The 18,116-nt window shown below is 43.6% G+C and overlaps 2 protein-coding genes across 2 annotated transcripts in view; both read right to left on the bottom strand.

Annotated features, from left to right (window-relative positions):
- Window positions 1-5,811, bottom strand: part of LOC135537873 (myosin heavy chain, embryonic smooth muscle isoform-like) — a 9,870-nt gene extending 4,059 nt beyond the window's left edge. Inside the window, exons 1-5 of the mRNA XM_064963887.1 lie at window positions 5,587-5,811; window positions 5,259-5,290; window positions 4,483-4,533; window positions 3,671-4,349; window positions 7-1,642 (exon numbers count right to left, since the gene is read on the bottom strand). Coding sequence (XP_064819959.1) covers window positions 7-1,642; window positions 3,671-4,349; window positions 4,483-4,533; window positions 5,259-5,274 — 2,382 coding nt within the window. The 5' untranslated portion in view covers window positions 5,275-5,290; window positions 5,587-5,811. The remainder of the gene's footprint in view (window positions 1-6; window positions 1,643-3,670; window positions 4,350-4,482; window positions 4,534-5,258; window positions 5,291-5,586) is intronic.
- Window positions 5,812-16,140: 10,329 nt separating this feature from the next.
- On the bottom strand, window positions 16,141-17,500 carry LOC135537866 (GTPase IMAP family member 9). The gene is made up of 2 exons (XM_064963878.1): window positions 17,280-17,500; window positions 16,141-16,930 (listed from the first exon to the last, which is right to left on the bottom strand). Exons 1-2 carry the CDS (start codon window positions 17,498-17,500, stop codon window positions 16,141-16,143), a joined length of 1,011 nt encoding a protein of 336 aa, XP_064819950.1.
- Window positions 17,501-18,116: the final 616 nt, after the last annotated feature.

Raw genomic sequence — 18,116 nt, 5'->3', positions numbered from 1 at the left:
CTCTACTCTTATCCTTGACTCAAACTGCAGCAGCTCCTTTTCAAGTCCTTCACCTGTGTACCTGCTCTCCAGCTCCTTCCTCTTTGCTCGGTTCTCTACTCTTATCCTTGACTCAAACTGCAGCAGCTCCTTTTCAAGTCCTTCACCTGTGTACCTGCTCTCCAGCTCCTTCCTCTTTGCTCGGTTCTCTACTCTTATCCTTGTCTCAAACTGCAGCAGCTCCTTTTCAAGTCCTTCACCTGTGTACCTGCTCTCCAGCTCCTTCCTCTTTGCTCGGTTCTCTACTCTTATCCTTGTCTCAAACTGCAGCAGCTCCTTTTCAAGTCCTTCACCTGTGTACCTGCTCTCCAGCTCCTTCCTCTTTGCTCGGTTCTCTACTCTTATCCTTGGCTCAAACTGCAGCAGCTCCTTTTCAAGTCCTTCACCTGTGTACCTGCTCTCCAGCTCCTTCCTCTTTGCTCGGTTCTCTACTCTTATCCTTGTCTCAAACTGCAGCAGCTCATTTTCAAGTCCTTCACCTGTGTACCTGCTCTCCAGCTCCTTCCTCTTTGCTCGGTTCTCTACTCTTATCCTTGTCTCAAACTGCAGCAGCTCCTTTTCAAGTCCTTCACCTGTGTACCTGCTCTCCAGCTCCTTCCTCTTTGCTCGGTTCTCTACTCTTATCCTTGTCTCAAACTGCAGCAGCTCCTTTTCAAGTCCTTCACCTGTGTACCTGCTCTCCAGCTCCTTCCTCTTTGCTCGGTTCTCTACTCTTATCCTTGTCTCAAACTGCAGCAGCTCCTTTTCAAGTCCTTCACCTGTGTACCTGCTCTCCAGCTCCTTCCTCTTTGCTCGGTTCTCTACTCTTATCCTTGTCTCAAACTGCAGCAGCTCCTTTTCAAGTCCTTCACCTGTGTACCTGCTCTCCAGCTCCTTCCTCTTTGCTCGGTTCTCTACTCTTATCCTTGTCTCAAACTGCAGCAGCTCCTTTTCAAGTCCTTCACCTGTGTACCTGCTCTCCAGCTCCTTCCTCTTTGCTCGGTTCTCTACTCTTATCCTTGTCTCAAACTGCAGCAGCTCCTTTTCAAGTCCTTCACCTGTGTACCTGCTCTCCAGCTCCTTCCTCTTTGCTCGGTTCTCTACTCTTATCCTTGTCTCAAACTGCAGCAGCTCCTTTTCAAGTCCTTCACCTGTGTACCTGCTCTCCAGCTCCTTCCTCTTTGCTCGGTTCTCTACTCTTATCCTTGTCTCAAACTGCAGCAGCTCCTTTTCAAGTCCTTCACCTGTGTACCTGCTCTCCAGCTCCTTCCTCTTTGCTCGGTTCTCTACTCTTATCCTTGTCTCAAACTGCAGCAGCTCCTTTTCAAGTCCTTCACCTGTGTACCTGCTCTCCAGCTCCTTCCTCTTTGCTCGGTTCTCTACTCTTATCCTTGTCTCAAACTGCAGCAGCTCCTTTTCAAGTCCTTCACCTGTGTACCTGCTCTCCAGCTCCTTCCTCTTTGCTCGGTTCTCTACTCTTATCCTTGTCTCAAACTGCAGCAGCTCCTTTTCAAGTCCTTCACCTGTGTACCTGCTCTCCAGCTCCTTCCTCTTTGCTCGGTTCTCTACTCTTATCCTTGTCTCAAACTGCAGCAGCTCCTTTTCAAGTCCTTCACCTGTGTACCTGCTCTCCAGCTCCTTTTCAAGTCCTTCACCTGTGTACCTGCTCTCCAGCTCCTTTTCAAGTCCTTCACCTGTGTACCTGCTCTCCAGCTCCTTTTCAAGTCCTTCACCTGTGTACCTGCTCTCCAGCTCCTTTTCAAGTCCTTCACCTGTGTACCTGCTCTCCAGCTCCTTTTCAAGTCCTTCACCTGTGTACCTGCTCTCCAGCTCCTTTTCAAGTCCTTCACCTGTGTACCTGCTCTCCAGCTCCTTTTCAAGTCCTTCACCTGTGTACCTGCTCTCCAGCTCCTTTTCAAGTCCTTCACCTGTGTACCTGCTCTCCAGCTCCTTTTCAAGTCCTTCACCTGTGTACCTGCTCTCCAGCTCCTTTTCAAGTCCTTCACCTGTGTACCTGCTCTCCAGCTCCTTTTCAAGTCCTTCACCTGTGTACCTGCTCTCCAGCTCCTTTTCAAGTCCTTCACCTGTGTACCTGCTCTCCAGCTCCTTTTCAAGTCCTTCACCTGTGTACCTGCTCTCCAGCTCCTTTTCAAGTCCTTCACCTGTGTACCTGCTCTCCAGCTCCTTTTCAAGTCCTTCACCTGTGTACCTGCTCTCCAGCTCCTTTTCAAGTCCTTCACCTGTGTACCTGCTCTCCAGCTCCTTTTCAAGTCCTTCACCTGTGTACCTGCTCTCCAGCTCCTTTTCAAGTCCTTCACCTGTGTACCTGCTCTCCAGCTCCTTTTCAAGTCCTTCACCTGTGTACCTGCTCTCCAGCTCCTTTTCAAGTCCTTCACCTGTGTACCTGCTCTCCAGCTCCTTTTCAAGTCCTTCACCTGTGTACCTGCTCTCCAGCTCCTTTTCAAGTCCTTCACCTGTGTACCTGCTCTCCAGCTCCTTTTCAAGTCCTTCACCTGTGTACCTGCTCTCCAGCTCCTTTTCAAGTCCTTCACCTGTGTACCTGCTCTCCAGCTCCTTTTCAAGTCCTTCACCTGTGTACCTGCTCTCCAGCTCCTTTTCAAGTCCTTCACCTGTGTACCTGCTCTCCAGCTCCTTTTCAAGTCCTTCACCTGTGTACCTGCTCTCCAGCTCCTTTTCAAGTCCTTCACCTGTGTACCTGCTCTCCAGCTCCTTTTCAAGTCCTTCACCTGTGTACCTGCTCTCCAGCTCCTTTTCAAGTCCTTCACCTGTGTACCTGCTCTCCAGCTCCTTTTCAAGTCCTTCACCTGTGTACCTGCTCTCCAGCTCCTTTTCAAGTCCTTCACCTGTGTACCTGCTCTCCAGCTCCTTTTCAAGTCCTTCACCTGTGTACCTGCTCTCCAGCTCCTTTTCAAGTCCTTCACCTGTGTACCTGCTCTCCAGCTCCTTTTCAAGTCCTTCACCTGTGTACCTGCTCTCCAGCTCCTTTTCAAGTCCTTCACCTGTGTACCTGCTCTCCAGCTCCTTTTCAAGTCCTTCACCTGTGTACCTGCTCTCCAGCTCCTTTTCAAGTCCTTCACCTGTGTACCTGCTCTCCAGCTCCTTTTCAAGTCCTTCACCTGTGTACCTGCTCTCCAGCTCCTTTTCAAGTCCTTCACCTGTGTACCTGCTCTCCAGCTCCTTTTCAAGTCCTTCACCTGTGTACCTGCTCTCCAGCTCCTTTTCAAGTCCTTCACCTGTGTACCTGCTCTCCAGCTCCTTTTCAAGTCCTTCACCTGTGTACCTGCTCTCCAGCTCCTTTTCAAGTCCTTCACCTGTGTACCTGCTCTCCAGCTCCTTTTCAAGTCCTTCACCTGTGTACCTGCTCTCCAGCTCCTTTTCAAGTCCTTCACCTGTGTACCTGCTCTCCAGCTCCTTTTCAAGTCCTTCACCTGTGTACCTGCTCTCCAGCTCCTTTTCAAGTCCTTCACCTGTGTACCTGCTCTCCAGCTCCTTTTCAAGTCCTTCACCTGTGTACCTGCTCTCCAGCTCCTTTTCAAGTCCTTCACCTGTGTACCTGCTCTCCAGCTCCTTTTCAAGTCCTTCACCTGTGTACCTGCTCTCCAGCTCCTTTTCAAGTCCTTCACCTGTGTACCTGCTCTCCAGCTCCTTCCTCTTTGTCAGCATCTCTTTCTTTCCTTTCATCATGAAACGCTCCTCTTTTTGGATTCTCTCCTCTGCTTCCTGGTATTGGTGATTGGAGTAGAATCTGCATCCGTTTTCCCTCACCATGTCGTCCATCTTCTCCAGGAGCTGTCTGGAAACCTCATCTCTCCGGGCCTTCCTCTCATTGAAGAGGTGATACCTTCCGCCACACTTCTCAATGAGCTCCCTGAAGTCTCTGTTAGTCTTGACTTTCTCCTCAAGAGCTGAATCCTCCTTCTCCTCTTCATGACACACCACAACCATCATGTGGTTCAAGATGCTGTCCCCAAAATGCTTTGTGACGAGTTCCAGGAAGCCTGCTGCACTTGGTGAGATGTTGTTCAGGTCGAATGCAAAGAGAACGACGTAGGGACCAGGAGAGGACATACACACAGACAACTTGAACACTCTTCTCAGCTCTTTCTGGGATGCCTCGTACTCAGAGAGGTTTGGAGTGTTGACCACAGCTAGTTTTCTCTCGAACGCCTCGTTCCTGTGTTTCTGACTCTCTGTAATGTTGCAGAGCTCATCGCTGAACACATCTGTCCCCAGAATGAAGTTTGCCAGAGAAAATTGACTGCGGCCACTTCTCCCAAAGAGAAGGACTCTAAACTCTGCATCGCCTGCCACTGACAAACACACACACACACAACCAACAGTCAACAAAAGTACACAATTAGACCAGCATGCACTATTCTCTTGGCCATCACAAGTACTTATTTATGTACAGATAAATACATAAGTAAAATGCATAGAACTCACAATAAGGGGGCTCATCCATGCTGCTCTTCCTCCTCTTTATCGCTTGAGAACCTATGAAAACATGTGAAGTTACAGGCCTACTAAATATACTGTAAACCCACATCCCTTCCTGACATACCAATACAACATACTTTATTGGCCATTTCCATGGAAAATTCATTTAGAGAAGTCAAACAAATACACAAACACAACACACTATAATACAGTATAATATACATTATAAACTGGCTGTTTCGAGCCCTGAATGCTGATTGGCTGACAGCCGTGTTATATCAGACCGTATACCACGGGGATGACAAAACATGTATTTTTACTGCTCTAATAACGTTGGTAACAAGTTTATAACATAAATAAGGCACCTTTGAGTTTGTGGTATATGGCCAATATACCACTGCTAAGGGCTGTGTCCAGACACTCAGTGTCGCGTCATCTGTAAGAACAGCCCTTAGCTACAGTACATTACACCACACCTCCTCTGGTCTTATTGCTTAAATATACTGTGTTGTTATTTACATGGAAATTCATTTAGAGAAGTCAGCATACACAAACACAACACACTATAATACAGTATAATATACTATAATACCTATATACTACATACAGACCTTACTCAGCAATAACAATTGCAATATCCCACTGGGCACACACTGGTTAAATCAACGTTGTTTCCCACGTTATTTCAATTAAATTACATTGAACCATGGTGGAATAGACGTTGGTTTGACGTCTGTGCCCAACGGGATCCAACAATGTATCAAATAAGGAATGATACTCACGCTCATTGGATGCCATAATTGTGCAGCTTAGCCTATTAAAACAACAGTGTGTATATGGTTAATGTGGAGGAAATTAGTAGCCTGATAACTGGTGTGATCAGAACGTATATTTGAATATCTCATAAGGCTTTGTGTACAGGCCTATAAGGGCACGATGCACCGCTTTGTACAGTTACTGAGCACCGAAACCATCACAAGTACTTCACAGAAAGAAAGAAAACATGCCATATAACAATATACATAGGATAATTATAATCAAGTGGACAGGAATATTCAACCAATAGAAAGAACTGTTTTACCGCAGAAATCATGTACGTCCATTACTTACGGAATTTGCCGACTGGATAATTCTATGTCATCATTTCTGTCAACAACGTCGTTCGGTCGAGCGCTCCGAAACTTTATTCATTCACACACGCTAAAATAACAAACTATATCGTTTATCTTGGCATAATAATCCAGTTCACGATATAATTTAAATGAGAAGATATAGGCATATACAAATCTGATCAAATCGGTTTGAACTGTAGGCTTTAGAACGTCAACTTTATAATTTAGAGTCAAATCGAAAGTGATATCAGCGGCTACAGCCAATCAGGATGCATTACGGGTTCCCCAGAGGTGCAAAGTTCACTCATTTTAGACTATTCCATCTACACTCAAGCAAAAGGTAACTCACCAATTGTTTGACACCTTGTTTTTTCCTTTAAGGCTCCCGAGTGGCCCAGCGGTCTAAGGCACTGCATCTGAGTGCAGGAGATGTCATTACGGTTCAAATCCAGGCTGTATCCCATCTGATTGGGAGTCTCAGAGGGAGGTGCACAATATGGGGTCGGCTGTCATTGTAAATTTGAGTTTGTTATTAACTGACCAGTTGACACTGTGGCAGAACCAGTTGTGTGTTTACACACTGTGGCAGAACCAGTTGTGTGTTTACACACTCTGGCAGAACCAGTTGTGTGTTTACATACTGCGTGGCAGAACTCATGACAGACAAAAAAAGTCAGTCTCACAGACAGGTCAACCAGGAGAGACAGACTCCAACATTGCTAGGGAGTCAGTCTCACAGACAGGTCAACCAGGAGAAACAGACTCCTTCGTTGCTAGGGAGTCAGTCTCACAGACAGGTCAACCAGGAGAGACAGACTCCAACGTTGCTAGGGAGTCAGTCTCTCCTGGTTGACCTGTCTGTGAGCATGTACAGTTTAGTATGTGGAAGATCAGATCTGTGCTTCAACACAATAAATATAGTACAGCAAATGGTCAGGCAATTTATTAGGAATTGAATGGAGATCCATAACAGAAACCCCATAGGGATCTTACAGTTTCACATCTTACAAAAACACTCCTCAATATGTACATTTTCGATGGATTGTATGCATGCTTGGTATGACATTGTTGTAGCTACCTACGACTTGGTGTGACATCTACTGGTAGGACATAAACGTACCGGTATGAATCACAAAGCCAACTTGCCCGTATACAGAGTCCTCAAAGTGTTTTACACCCATTGAATTGTTCTACATGTTGTTGTGTTACAGTCTGAATTTAGAATGGATGACATGTAGGTGTTGTTGTGTTACAGTCTGAATTTAGAATGGATGACATGTAGGTGTTGTTGTGTTACAGTCTGAATTTAGAATGGATGACATGTAGGTGTTGTTGTGTTACAGTCTGAATTTAGAATGGATGACATGTAGGTGTTGTTGTGTTACAGTCTGAATTTAGAATGGATGACATGTAGGTGTTGTGTCACTGGCCTAGACACAATACCCCCATAATGTCAAAGTGGAATTATATTTTTCCAAATTTTCACAAATTAATACAAAATTGAAAAGCTGAAATGTCTTGAGTCAATAATTATTCAAACCCTTTGTTATGGCAAGCCTAAATAAGTTCAGGAGTAAATATTTGCTTAACAATTCACATAAATGGGTTGTATAAGTCACTGTGTGCCGTAATAGTGGTTAATATGATTTTTGTATGACTACCTCATCTCTGTACACACATACAATTATCTGTAAGGTCCCTAAGTTGAACAGTGAATTTCAGAGATTCAACCACAAACACCAGGGACGTTTTTCCAAAGACTCACAAAGAAGGGAACCTATTGGTAGATGGATAAATAAATAAAAACAGACATTGAATATCCCTTTGAGCAGGGTGAAGTTATTAATGACACTTTGGATGGTGTATCAATACACCCAGTCACTACAAAGATACAGGCGCCCTTCCTAACTCAGTTGCCGGAGAGGAAGGAAACCGCTCAAGGATTTCACCATGAGGTCAATGGTGACTTTAAAACAGTTACAGAGTTTAATGGCTGTGATAGGAGAAAACTGAGGATGGATCAACAACAATGCAGTAGAACTGTCTAATGATAACATCAAGGTCGAATGATAACATTACAGTCTAATGATAACATCAAGGTCTAATGATAACATCAATGTCTAATGATAACATCAAGGTCTAATGATAACATCAAGGTCTTATGATAACATCAAGGTCTAATGATAACATTAAGGTCTAATGATAACATTAAGGTCTAATGATAACATTACGGTCTAATGATAACATTAAGGTCTAATGATAACATTACGGTCTAATGATAACATCAAGATCTAATGATAACATCAAGATCTAATGATAACATCAAGGTCTAATGATAACATCAAGATCTAATGATAACATTAAGGGGCAAAAATTAAGAGGCAAAAGTATCAATGTATGTCGGTGATTGAAGATTTCTCTTGATTCCTCTTCAACCTTGAAGGGCCTCATTGAGGACCTGGATAATGTCTCCAGTTTCTCTGAAACCCAACTCTGATGACTTCTCTATATTATGGATACAGTCTCTAAAATATACAAACTTTAAATTGTCATTACAAGCATTTCGCTCCACCCGCAATCACATCTGCTAAACACGTGTATGTGACCAGTCACATTTGATTTGATGAGGTCTCCCTCAACTCCTTTGAGGGAGGCAGGGTATCCTAGTGGTTAGAGCGTTGGACTAGTAACTGAAAGGTTGCAAGTTCAAATCCTCGAGCTGACAAGGTACAAAAATCTGTCGTTCTGCCCCTGAACAGGCAGTTAACCCACTGTTCCCAGGCCGTCATTGAAAATAAGAATTTGTTCTTAACTGACTTGCCTAGTAAAAAAAAACTTAAAAAAAAAAAACTCCATGTGCTTGATGTACGTATCCCAGAAAAGGTTAGAGATCTTGCAACTATTAACTTTGATCGAAAACTTAGCAAAATATATACAATCTTGAAATTGTGGAAAGGGAAATACCTATCCATTTATGGGAAGAGTTGCTCATGTATTATGTAGTTATATTGCAGTGTATATATTTAATCATGGCTCTAGCAGGAAAGTCAAACGTGTTTGACAGCAATACCATAAGAAATTCAAGTACATTGGGGAAACAGGTTTTTGAACGAATCTATGAACTGACTTTTTTTTTTATGGACACATCAATCTGTTCATTTCAATTGAAGCTATTATATACAGTAAAATACTTGCTACAAAAAGAATGCTGCAATATATGCTGCCCTACCAAGCAGAAATGTTACAAATAGGAAGGTAAATAAGGAAAATAAAATACAGTTTTCCTCAGTTCCACGCTATGAGCAGTTACGGCCCATTTGCTTGGTAGGGCATTATGGGGCTTTGAACAGTCAGCCTTGTGCAAACTCTGCCACTAGGAAACACAATCAATCCAACATATGTTCTGGTACTGTCCATCGGTGGCTCGCTTCTGGTACTGTCCAGGAATGGTTGTTAGGTCATAGTATCGGGGTTCAGATGGACCTGCAAACTGTATTGGCGGCAGGGTAGCCTAGTGGTTAGAGCGTTGGACTTGTAACTGAAAGGTTGCAAGTTCAAACCCCCGAGCTGACAAGGTACAAATCTAATCTGTCGTTCTGCCCCTGAACAGGCAGTTAACCCACTGTTCCTAGGCCGTCATTGAAAATAAGAATTTGTTCTTAACTGACTTGCCTAGTAAAATAAATAAAAATGTTAGGGGCTCTGAAAAACCACCATCAGTCAATGGGATATATTATCATTCTCTGGGGTTAAGTATTGATTTTTAGGGCAATATCGGTAGAAATGTTACAAATAGGAAGGTTCAGGATCCTCGTAAGACGTCACAGTAAAATGGGAGGGATGTAATTGCTAAAGAAAATAGCTAAATGGCGTTATTCTGGGAAAGATGGGTTAATCTATGGACATCAGAGAGTTGGAGTTAACATCAGAATGAATGGAGGGTTGGAGTTAACATCAGAATGAATGGAGGGTTGGAGTTAAAGTCAGAATGAATGGTGGGTTGGAGTTAACATCAGAGTGAATGGATGGTTGGAGTTAACATCAGAGTGAATGGAGGGTTGGAGTTAACGTCAGAATGAATGGAGGGTTGGAGTTAACATCAGAGTGAATGGATGGTTGGAGTTAACATCAGAGTGAATGGAGGGTTGGAGTTAACGTCAGAATGAATGGAGGGTTGGAGTTAACGTCAGAATGAATGGAGGGTTGGCCGCTGTGGGAAAGAGGAAATGAGGAATACATGTATAATTATTTAACTACAGGTACCGCTGATGTGAGCATTTTTTAAATAAGGGCGATTGGAAATTATGCAAACAATTAAATTGCTAGATTGTAGGTTCTATCTGCAATATTAAAGATGATCTACCCCCCCCCCCCAAAACAAATAAATAAACAAACAACAACAAATAGGGTTGGAGTTAACAAACAACAACATTGTAGTTACTCCACCATCCACTAACCTAATTGACAGAGTGGAAACAGGACGTCTGTACAGAATATAAATATTCCACAACATGCATCCTGTTTGCAATAAGGCACTAAGGCAAAAAACATTGCAAAGAAGTGTCCTTTATGTCCTGAATACAAAGTGTTATGTTTGGGGGAAATCCAACACCACACTGAGTACCACTCTTCATATTTTCAAGCATGTTGGTGGCTGCATCATGTTAAGAGTATGCTTGTCATCAGAAAGGACTAGGGAGTTTTTTTTAGGATAAAAATAAATGGAATAGAGCTAAGCACAGGTACAATCTTAGAGGAAAACCTTGTTCAGTTTGCTGTCCAACAGACAGAGAGAAAAATTCACCTTTCAGCAGGACAATAGCCTTAAAAACAAGGCCAAAAAAAAACTGGAGTTGTTGACCAAAATTACATAGAATGTTCCTGAGTGGCCTAGTTATAGTTATGACTTAAATCTTCTTGAAAATCTATGACTGTCTAGCAATGATCAACAACCTACTTGACAGAACTTGAAGAATTTTAGAAAGAATAATGTGCAAATATTGTACAATCCAGTTGTGTAAAGCTCTTAGAGACTCACCCAGAAAGACTCACAGCTGTAATCGCTGCCAAAGGTGATTCTAACATGTATTGACTCAGGAGGTTGAACACTTAAATAAGCAAGATCTATTAGTGTTCATTTTCCATAATTTCTTTACAATTGTTAGATTTTTTCTTCCACTTTAACATGACAGAGTCTTTTGTGTAGATCGTTGACAATGAATTACAATTAAATCCATTTTAATCGCACCTTGTTACACAAAAAAATGTGGGAAAAGTCAAGGGGTGTGAACACTTTCTGAAGGTAGTATAGCTGGCTACTGAATGAATAGCCTGAAAATGTCCATAGAGCAGTCTACTGAATAAACAGCCTCAACCTGTCCATATGGCAGTCTACTGAATAAACAGCCTCAACCTGTCCATAGAGCAGTCTACTGAATAAACAGCCTCAACCTGTCCATATGGCAGTCTACTGAATAAACAGCCTCAACCTGTCCATATGGCAGTCTACTGAATAAACAGCCTCAACCTGTCCATATGGCAGTCTACTGAATAAACAGCCTCAACCTGTCCATATAGCAGTCTACTGAATCCATATGGCAGTCTACTGAATAAACAGCCTCAACCTGTCCATAGAGCAGTCTACTGAATAAACAGCCTCAACCTGTCAGCACTACTGAATAAACAGTCCATATGGCAGTCTACTGAATAAACAGCCTCAACCTGTCCATATGGCAGTCTACTGAATAAACAGCCTCAACCTGTCCATATGGCAGTCTACTGAATAAACAGCCTCAACCTGTCCTGGCAGTCTCCAGCCTCAACCTGTCCATATGGCAGTCTACTGAATAAACAGCCTCAACCTGTCCATATGGCAGTCTACTGAATAAACAGCCTCAAACTGTCCATATGGCAGTCTACTGAATAAATAGCCTCAACCTGTCCATATGGCAGTCTACTGAATAAACAGCCTCAACCTGTCCATATGGCAGTCTACTGAATAAATAGCCTCAACCTGTCCATATGGCAGTCTACTGAATAAACAGCCTCAACCTGTCCATATGGAGTCTACTGCAGTCTACTGAATAAACAGCCTCAACCTGTCCATATCCAGCAGTCTACTGAATAAACAGCCTCAACCTGTCCATATGGCAGTCTACTGAATAAACAGCCTGTCCAACCTGTCCATATGGCAGTCTACTGAATAAACAGCCTCAACCTGTCCATAGAGCAGTCTACTGAATAAACAGCCTCAACCTGTCATATGGCAGTCTACTGAATAAATAGCCTCAACCTGTCCATATGGCAGTCTACTGAATAAACAGCCTCAACCTGTCCATAGAGCAGTCTACTGAATAAACAGCCTCAACCTGTCCATATGGCAGTCTACTGAATAAACAGCCTCAACCTGTCCAGAGCAGTCTACTGAATAAACAGCCTCAACCTGTCCTAGAGCAGTCCATCAACCTGTCCATATGGCAGTCTACTGAATAAACAGCCTCAACCTGTCCATACTGAATAAACAGCAGTCTACTGAATAAACAGCCTCAACCTGTCCATATGGCAGTCTACTGAATAAACAGCCTCAACCTGTCCATAGAGCAGTCTACTGAATAAACAGCCTCAACCTGTGTCCATAGAGCAGTCTACTGAATAAACAGCCTCAACCTGTCCATAACCTGTCCATATGGCAGTCTACTGAATAAACAGCCTCAACCTGTCCAAGTCTACTGTCCAACCTGTCCATAGAGCAGTCTACTGAATAAACAGCCTCAACCTGTCCATATGGCAGTCTACTGAATAAACAGCTGTCCAACCTGTCCATATGGCAGTCTACTGAATAAACAGCCTCAACCTGTCCATATGGCAGTCTACTGAATAAACAGCCTCAACCTGTCCATAGAGCAGTCTACTGAATAAACAGCCTCAACCTGTCCATATGGCAGTCTACTGAATAAACAGCCTCAACCTGTCCATAGAGCAGTCTACCAGCCTCAACCTGTCCATAGCAGTCTACTGAATAAACAGCCTCAACCTGTCCATAGAGCAGTCTACTGAATAAACAGCCTCAACTACTGTCCATGTGGCAGTCTACTGAATAAACAGCCTCAACCTGTCCATAGAGCAGTCTACTGAATAAACAGCCTCAACCTGTCCATATGGCAGTCTACTGAATAAACAGCCTCAACCTGTCCATAGAGCAGTCTACTGAATGAATAAACAGCCTCAACCTGTCCATCAACCTGTCCATATGGCAGTCTACTGAATAAACAGCCTCAACCTGTCCATAGCAGCAGTCTACTGAATAAACAGCCTCAACCTGTCCATAGAGCAGTCTACTGAATAAACAGCCTCAGCACCTGTCTACTGAATAAACAGCCTCAACCTGTCCATATGGCAGTCTACTGAATAAACAGCCTCAACCTGTCCATAGAGCAGTCTACTGAATAAACAGCCTCAACCTGTCCATAAACTGAATAAACAGCCTCAACCTGTCCAGTCTACTGGCAACCTGTCCATAGAGCTACTGAATAAACAGCTACTGAATCAACCTGTCCATATGGCAGTCTACTGAATAAACAGCCTCAACCTGTCCAGCAGTCTACTGAATCTCAACCTGTCCATAGAGCAGTCTACTGAATAAACAGCCTCAACCTGTCCATATGCAGCAGTAAACAGCCTCAACCTGTCCATGAGCATAAACAGCCTCAACCTGTCCATAGAGCAGTCTACTGAATAAACAGCCTAGAGCAGTCTACTGAATAAACAACCTGTCCAACTACTGTAAACAGCCTCAATATAGAGCAGTCTACTGAATAAACAGCCTCAACCTGTCCATAGAGCAGTCTACTGAATAAACAGCCTCATGGTAAAGTATAACTATTTCAAGTGAACCTATATCTACTCAGTATAATCCTAAATTACTACCTCGACTTGCGATAAGAGGTAAGAGGATATTCTCTATACAGGTACACACACATACTGTTGCTAGGTAACTAGTACTTGAAAACTGGTAGAGAGATGACACCTGAGTTTCCCACTTGGGAAGTATCAGAATTAACCAGACTGTTAAACTTAGGTTAGTGTTCACTCCTAGGCTCCCGAGTTTCTGTCACGAAATGCAGCATATTTGTAGCAGTGGTTTAGAGTTGAGTCAGATAGATAATCTATAATACCAGTTCACAGTAATCACTATGTACCAGTTCCAGTAACTACTACCTATGTATTTTGTCCAGGTTCCCAGTAACTACTACCTATGTATTTGTCCAGGTTCCAGTAACTACTACCTATGTATTTGTCCTGGTTCCAGTAACTACTACCTATGTATTTGTCCAGGTTCCAGTAACTACTACCTATGTATTTGTCCAGGTTCCAGTAACTACTACCTATGTATTTGTCCTGGTTCCAGTTACCATTTGTCCTGGTTCCAGTAACTACTACCTATGTATTTGTCCAGGTTCCAGTAACTACTACCTATGTATTTGTCCTGGTTGTCCAGGTTCCAGTAACTACTACCTATGTATTTGTCCTGGTTGTATTTGTCCAGGTTGTACCTATGTAGGTTCCAGTAACTACTACCTATGTATTTGTTTGTCCAGGTTCCAGTAACTACTACCTATGTATGGTTGTCCAGGTTCCAGTAACTACTACCTATGTAGTAACTACTATTTGTCCTGGTTCCAGTAACTATGTCCAGGTTTGTCCTGGTTCCAGTAACTACTACCTATGTATTTGTCCTGGTTCCAGTAACTACTACCTATGTATTTGTCCAGGTTCCAGTAACTACTACCTATGTATTTGTCCTGGTTCCAGTAACTACTACCTATGTATTTGTCCAGGTTCCAGTAACTACTTTGTCCAGGTTCCAGTAACTACTACCTATGTATTTGTCCAGGTTCCAGTCCAGGTTCCAGTAACTACTACCTATGTATTTGTCCAGGTTCCAGTAACTTACCTATGTATTTGTCCTGGTTCCAGTAACTACTACCTATGTTGTCCAGGTTGTCCAGGTTCCAGTAACTACTACCTATGTATTTGTCCAGGTTCCAGTAACTACTACCTATGTATTTGTCCAGGTTCCAGTAACTACTACCTATGTATTTGTCCAGGTTCCAGTAACTACTACCTATGTATTTGTCCAGGTTCCAGTAACTACTACCTATGTATTTGTCCAGGTTCCAGTAACTACTACCTATGTATTTGTCCTGGTTCCAGTAACTACTACCTATGTATGGTTCCAGTAACTACTTTGTCCAGGTTCCAGTAACTACTACCTATGTATTTGTCCAGGTTCCAGTAACTACTACCTATGTTCCAGGTTCCAGTAACTACTACCTATGTATTTGTCCAGTAACTACTACCTATGTATTTTCCAGGTTCCAGTAACTACTACCATTTGTCCAGGTTCCAGTAACTACTACCTATGTATTTGTCCTGGTTCCAGTAACTACTACCTATGTATTTGTCCAGGTTCCAGTATTAACTGGTTCCAGTCTATGTATTTGTCCAGGTTCCAGTAACTACTACCTATGTATTTGTCCAGGTTGTATTTGTCCAGGGTTCCAGTAACTACTACCTATGTATTTGTCCACTATGTATTTGTCCAGGTTCCAGTAACTACTACCTATGTATGTCATCCAGGTTCCAGTAACTACTACCTATGTATTTGTCCAGGTTCCAGTAACTACTACCTATGTATTTGTCCTGGTTCCAGTAACTACTACCTATGTATTTGTCCAGGTTCCAGTAACTACTACCTATGTATTTGTCCAGGTTCCAGTAACTACTTCCTATGTATTTGTCCAGGTTCCAGTAACTACTACCTATGTATTTGTCCAGGTTCCAGTAACTACTACCTATGTATTTGTCCAGGTTCCAGTAACTACTACCTATGTATTTGTCCTGGTTCCAGTAACTACTACCTATGTCCAGGTTCCAGTAACTACTACCTATGTATTGTCCAGGTTCCAGTCACTACTACCTATGTCCTGGTTCCAGTAACTACTACCTATGTCCAGGTTCCAGTAACTACTACCTATGTATTGTCCAGGTTCCAGTAACTACTACCTATGTCCAGGTTCCAGTAACTACTACCTATGTATTTGTCCTGGTTCCAGTAACTACTACCTATGTATTTGTCCAGGTTCCAGTAACTACTACCTATGTATTTGTCCTGGTTCCAGTAACTACTACCTATGTATTTGTCCAGGTTCCAGTAACTACTACCTATGTATTTGTCCTGGTTCCAGTAACTACTACCTATGTCCAGGTTCCAGTAACTACTACCTATGTATTTGTCCAGGTTCCAGTAACTACTACCTATGTATTTGTCCAGGTTCCAGTAACTACTACCTATGTATTTGTCCAGGTTCCAGTAACTACTACCTATGTATTTGTCCAGGTTCCAGTAACTACTACCTATGTCCAGGTTCCAGTAACTACTACCTATGTATTTGTCCTGGTTCCAGTAACTACTACCTATGTATTTGTCCAGGTTCCAGTCACTACTACCTATGTATTTGTCCAGGTTCCAGTCACCAACACTTCCTCCATGTCATGAACGTGGTGGTCTGAAGAAGCGGTTGATGAAAACAGTGTTGAAGTTAGTAGCGTGGGGTCCCACTCTGTCCTCCAGGTGTTCTATCGCTACCTGGGCCGTCCCACCCGCCGACCCGCCCATCAACCCTCCGAAAGCCCCTCCCATCGTCATCCCCATCGCCCCCGCCACCGCCCCCATCGCCATCCCCATGGCGGCCCCCGCGGCCAGCCCCAACCCCGCCCCTACGGCGAGCGACGTCCTCAACCATCCGTTGTCCATCTCGGCTTTCGCCCGGATCTCTGCTCCCACGCTGTTGTTGTAGGCTTCCATCTGCCAGCGCAGCGCCTCCCCGCGGTACTGCTGCTCCAGCTCCCTCCACGCCTCCTCCGTCTCCGCCGCCCTCTTCTTCAGCAGCTTCCTCTCTTCCTTCCTCACGCTCTCCTCCGCCTGCCCGTAAGAGCGGCTGGTGTAGTGCTGCCCGCCCAGGGTCGCCAGCATCCGTTCAATCTTCTGGAGGAGCTCCTTGTCTCGAGAACGGTCCCTCCAGTTCTTGTTGAAGACGTGGTAGCGCCCGCCGCACTGTTCGATGAGCTCCCGGAGGTGCCAGTCGGTGCTGACCCGGTTCTCCAGGGCCAGAATGTCTACGTCCCCCTCGTAGGCCAGGAGGACTATGGTGTGGGAAAGTGCATCTTCACCGAAACGCTTCACCATCAGCTTGGGCGTCTTGACGTCGTTGGGGCAGATCTGCTCCAGGTCAAAGGCCATGAGCAGAGCGTGAGGGCCGGGGGCTGACAGACACTTGCACCTAAATAAAATCACATGTTATTTACAGTGTTATATCATATGAAAAGGCTGCAAAACACCTTACTGAAAAGGTGCAGTCTAAACGCTTACAATTTCACCTGCAGGGAGACAATACACCGACTTCATTCAAGAAAGAACCATAAGTTTTTATTGTGTTGTGTTGTATTGTATTATCTTGTATTATACTGTGTTGTGTTGTATTGTACTGTGTGTACTGTGTTGTATTGTGTTGTATTGTGCGGTGTCGTATTGTATTGTGTTGTGAGTCACCTGTTCTTATGCGTACAGACGTTAACACTACAGAATACATGACACAGAAGAGCATAGACACAGCACAACATTACGGCCACCTCTTCATCTCCGTCTTCATCTTGGTGCGGGACAGGTGCTTCCCGTAGAGGTTGGGTCCGTTGACCACAGCAACACGCGTCCCAGCCAGGTCCCCCAGGTTCTTCCTGCTCTGGACGATGCTGGTGACTTCCTTGGAGAACTCCTCCCTCCCCAGGATAGAGTTGGTCAGGGAGAACTGAGACGGTCCACTGGACCCCACCACCAGGATCCTCAACTCCATGTCAGTGGACTGAGCTTCCGGGACAACAAAGACCATTTGATGGTTAATGTTTGATGGTGATCTTCAGGTGAAGATCATGAAGTTTTCATCATGCTAAGACCGTTTGATCATCAACAGCTACGGAAAGTTAAGTCAGACCACATATTAGCACATGTTGCCGGGATAACAAAGACCAACAAAATATTCCTTTACCTTTCATCAACTAGTATCGCTATCACAGCTATGTTGACGTCTCTTTGTTGAGAAACAAAAAAGTCCAAAATATGTTTTCAGATAAAGACCATTAGATTCTTAACAACAGGGTTGTGGTCAATTCGAAGGCAGTGAATTCAGGTTTCAAAGTGAAATTACAATTCAATAAAGACAGGGCATCTATTTTCAATAAACCGACGAGTAGAAGCTATTTATTTAAAAAAGTTCAAATGTATTTATTTTAAATTCAAATCACCTCCTGAATTGCATTCATTCTATTCAACAGTTAAACAGACCATTCTAATTGACCCCAACCCTGTTCAACAGTTAAACAGACCATTCTAATTGACCCCAACCCTGTTTAACAGCTACAAAGACATTCTAATTGACCCCAACCCTGTTTAAAAGCTAAAAAATACTATTC

Source organism: Oncorhynchus masou, unplaced genomic scaffold (genome assembly GCF_036934945.1).
Source record: "Oncorhynchus masou masou isolate Uvic2021 unplaced genomic scaffold, UVic_Omas_1.1 unplaced_scaffold_864, whole genome shotgun sequence".
Lineage (NCBI taxonomy): Eukaryota > Metazoa > Chordata > Actinopteri > Salmoniformes > Salmonidae > Oncorhynchus > Oncorhynchus masou.
The sequence above is the reverse complement of the archived record's forward strand: the minus strand, read 5'-3'. Positions and strand labels throughout refer to the sequence as shown.

Bases quoted from the DNA above. Each gene is read 5' to 3' on its own strand.
- LOC135537866 (XM_064963878.1), bottom strand. From the start codon at position 17,500: ATGGAGTTGAGGATCCTGGTGGTGGGGTCCAGTGGACCGTCTCAGTTC. The intron at 16,931-17,279 runs GTGGCCGTAATG...GATTTTATTTAG, and splicing joins ATGAAGACGGAGATGAAGAG to GTGCAAGTGTCTGTCAGCCC.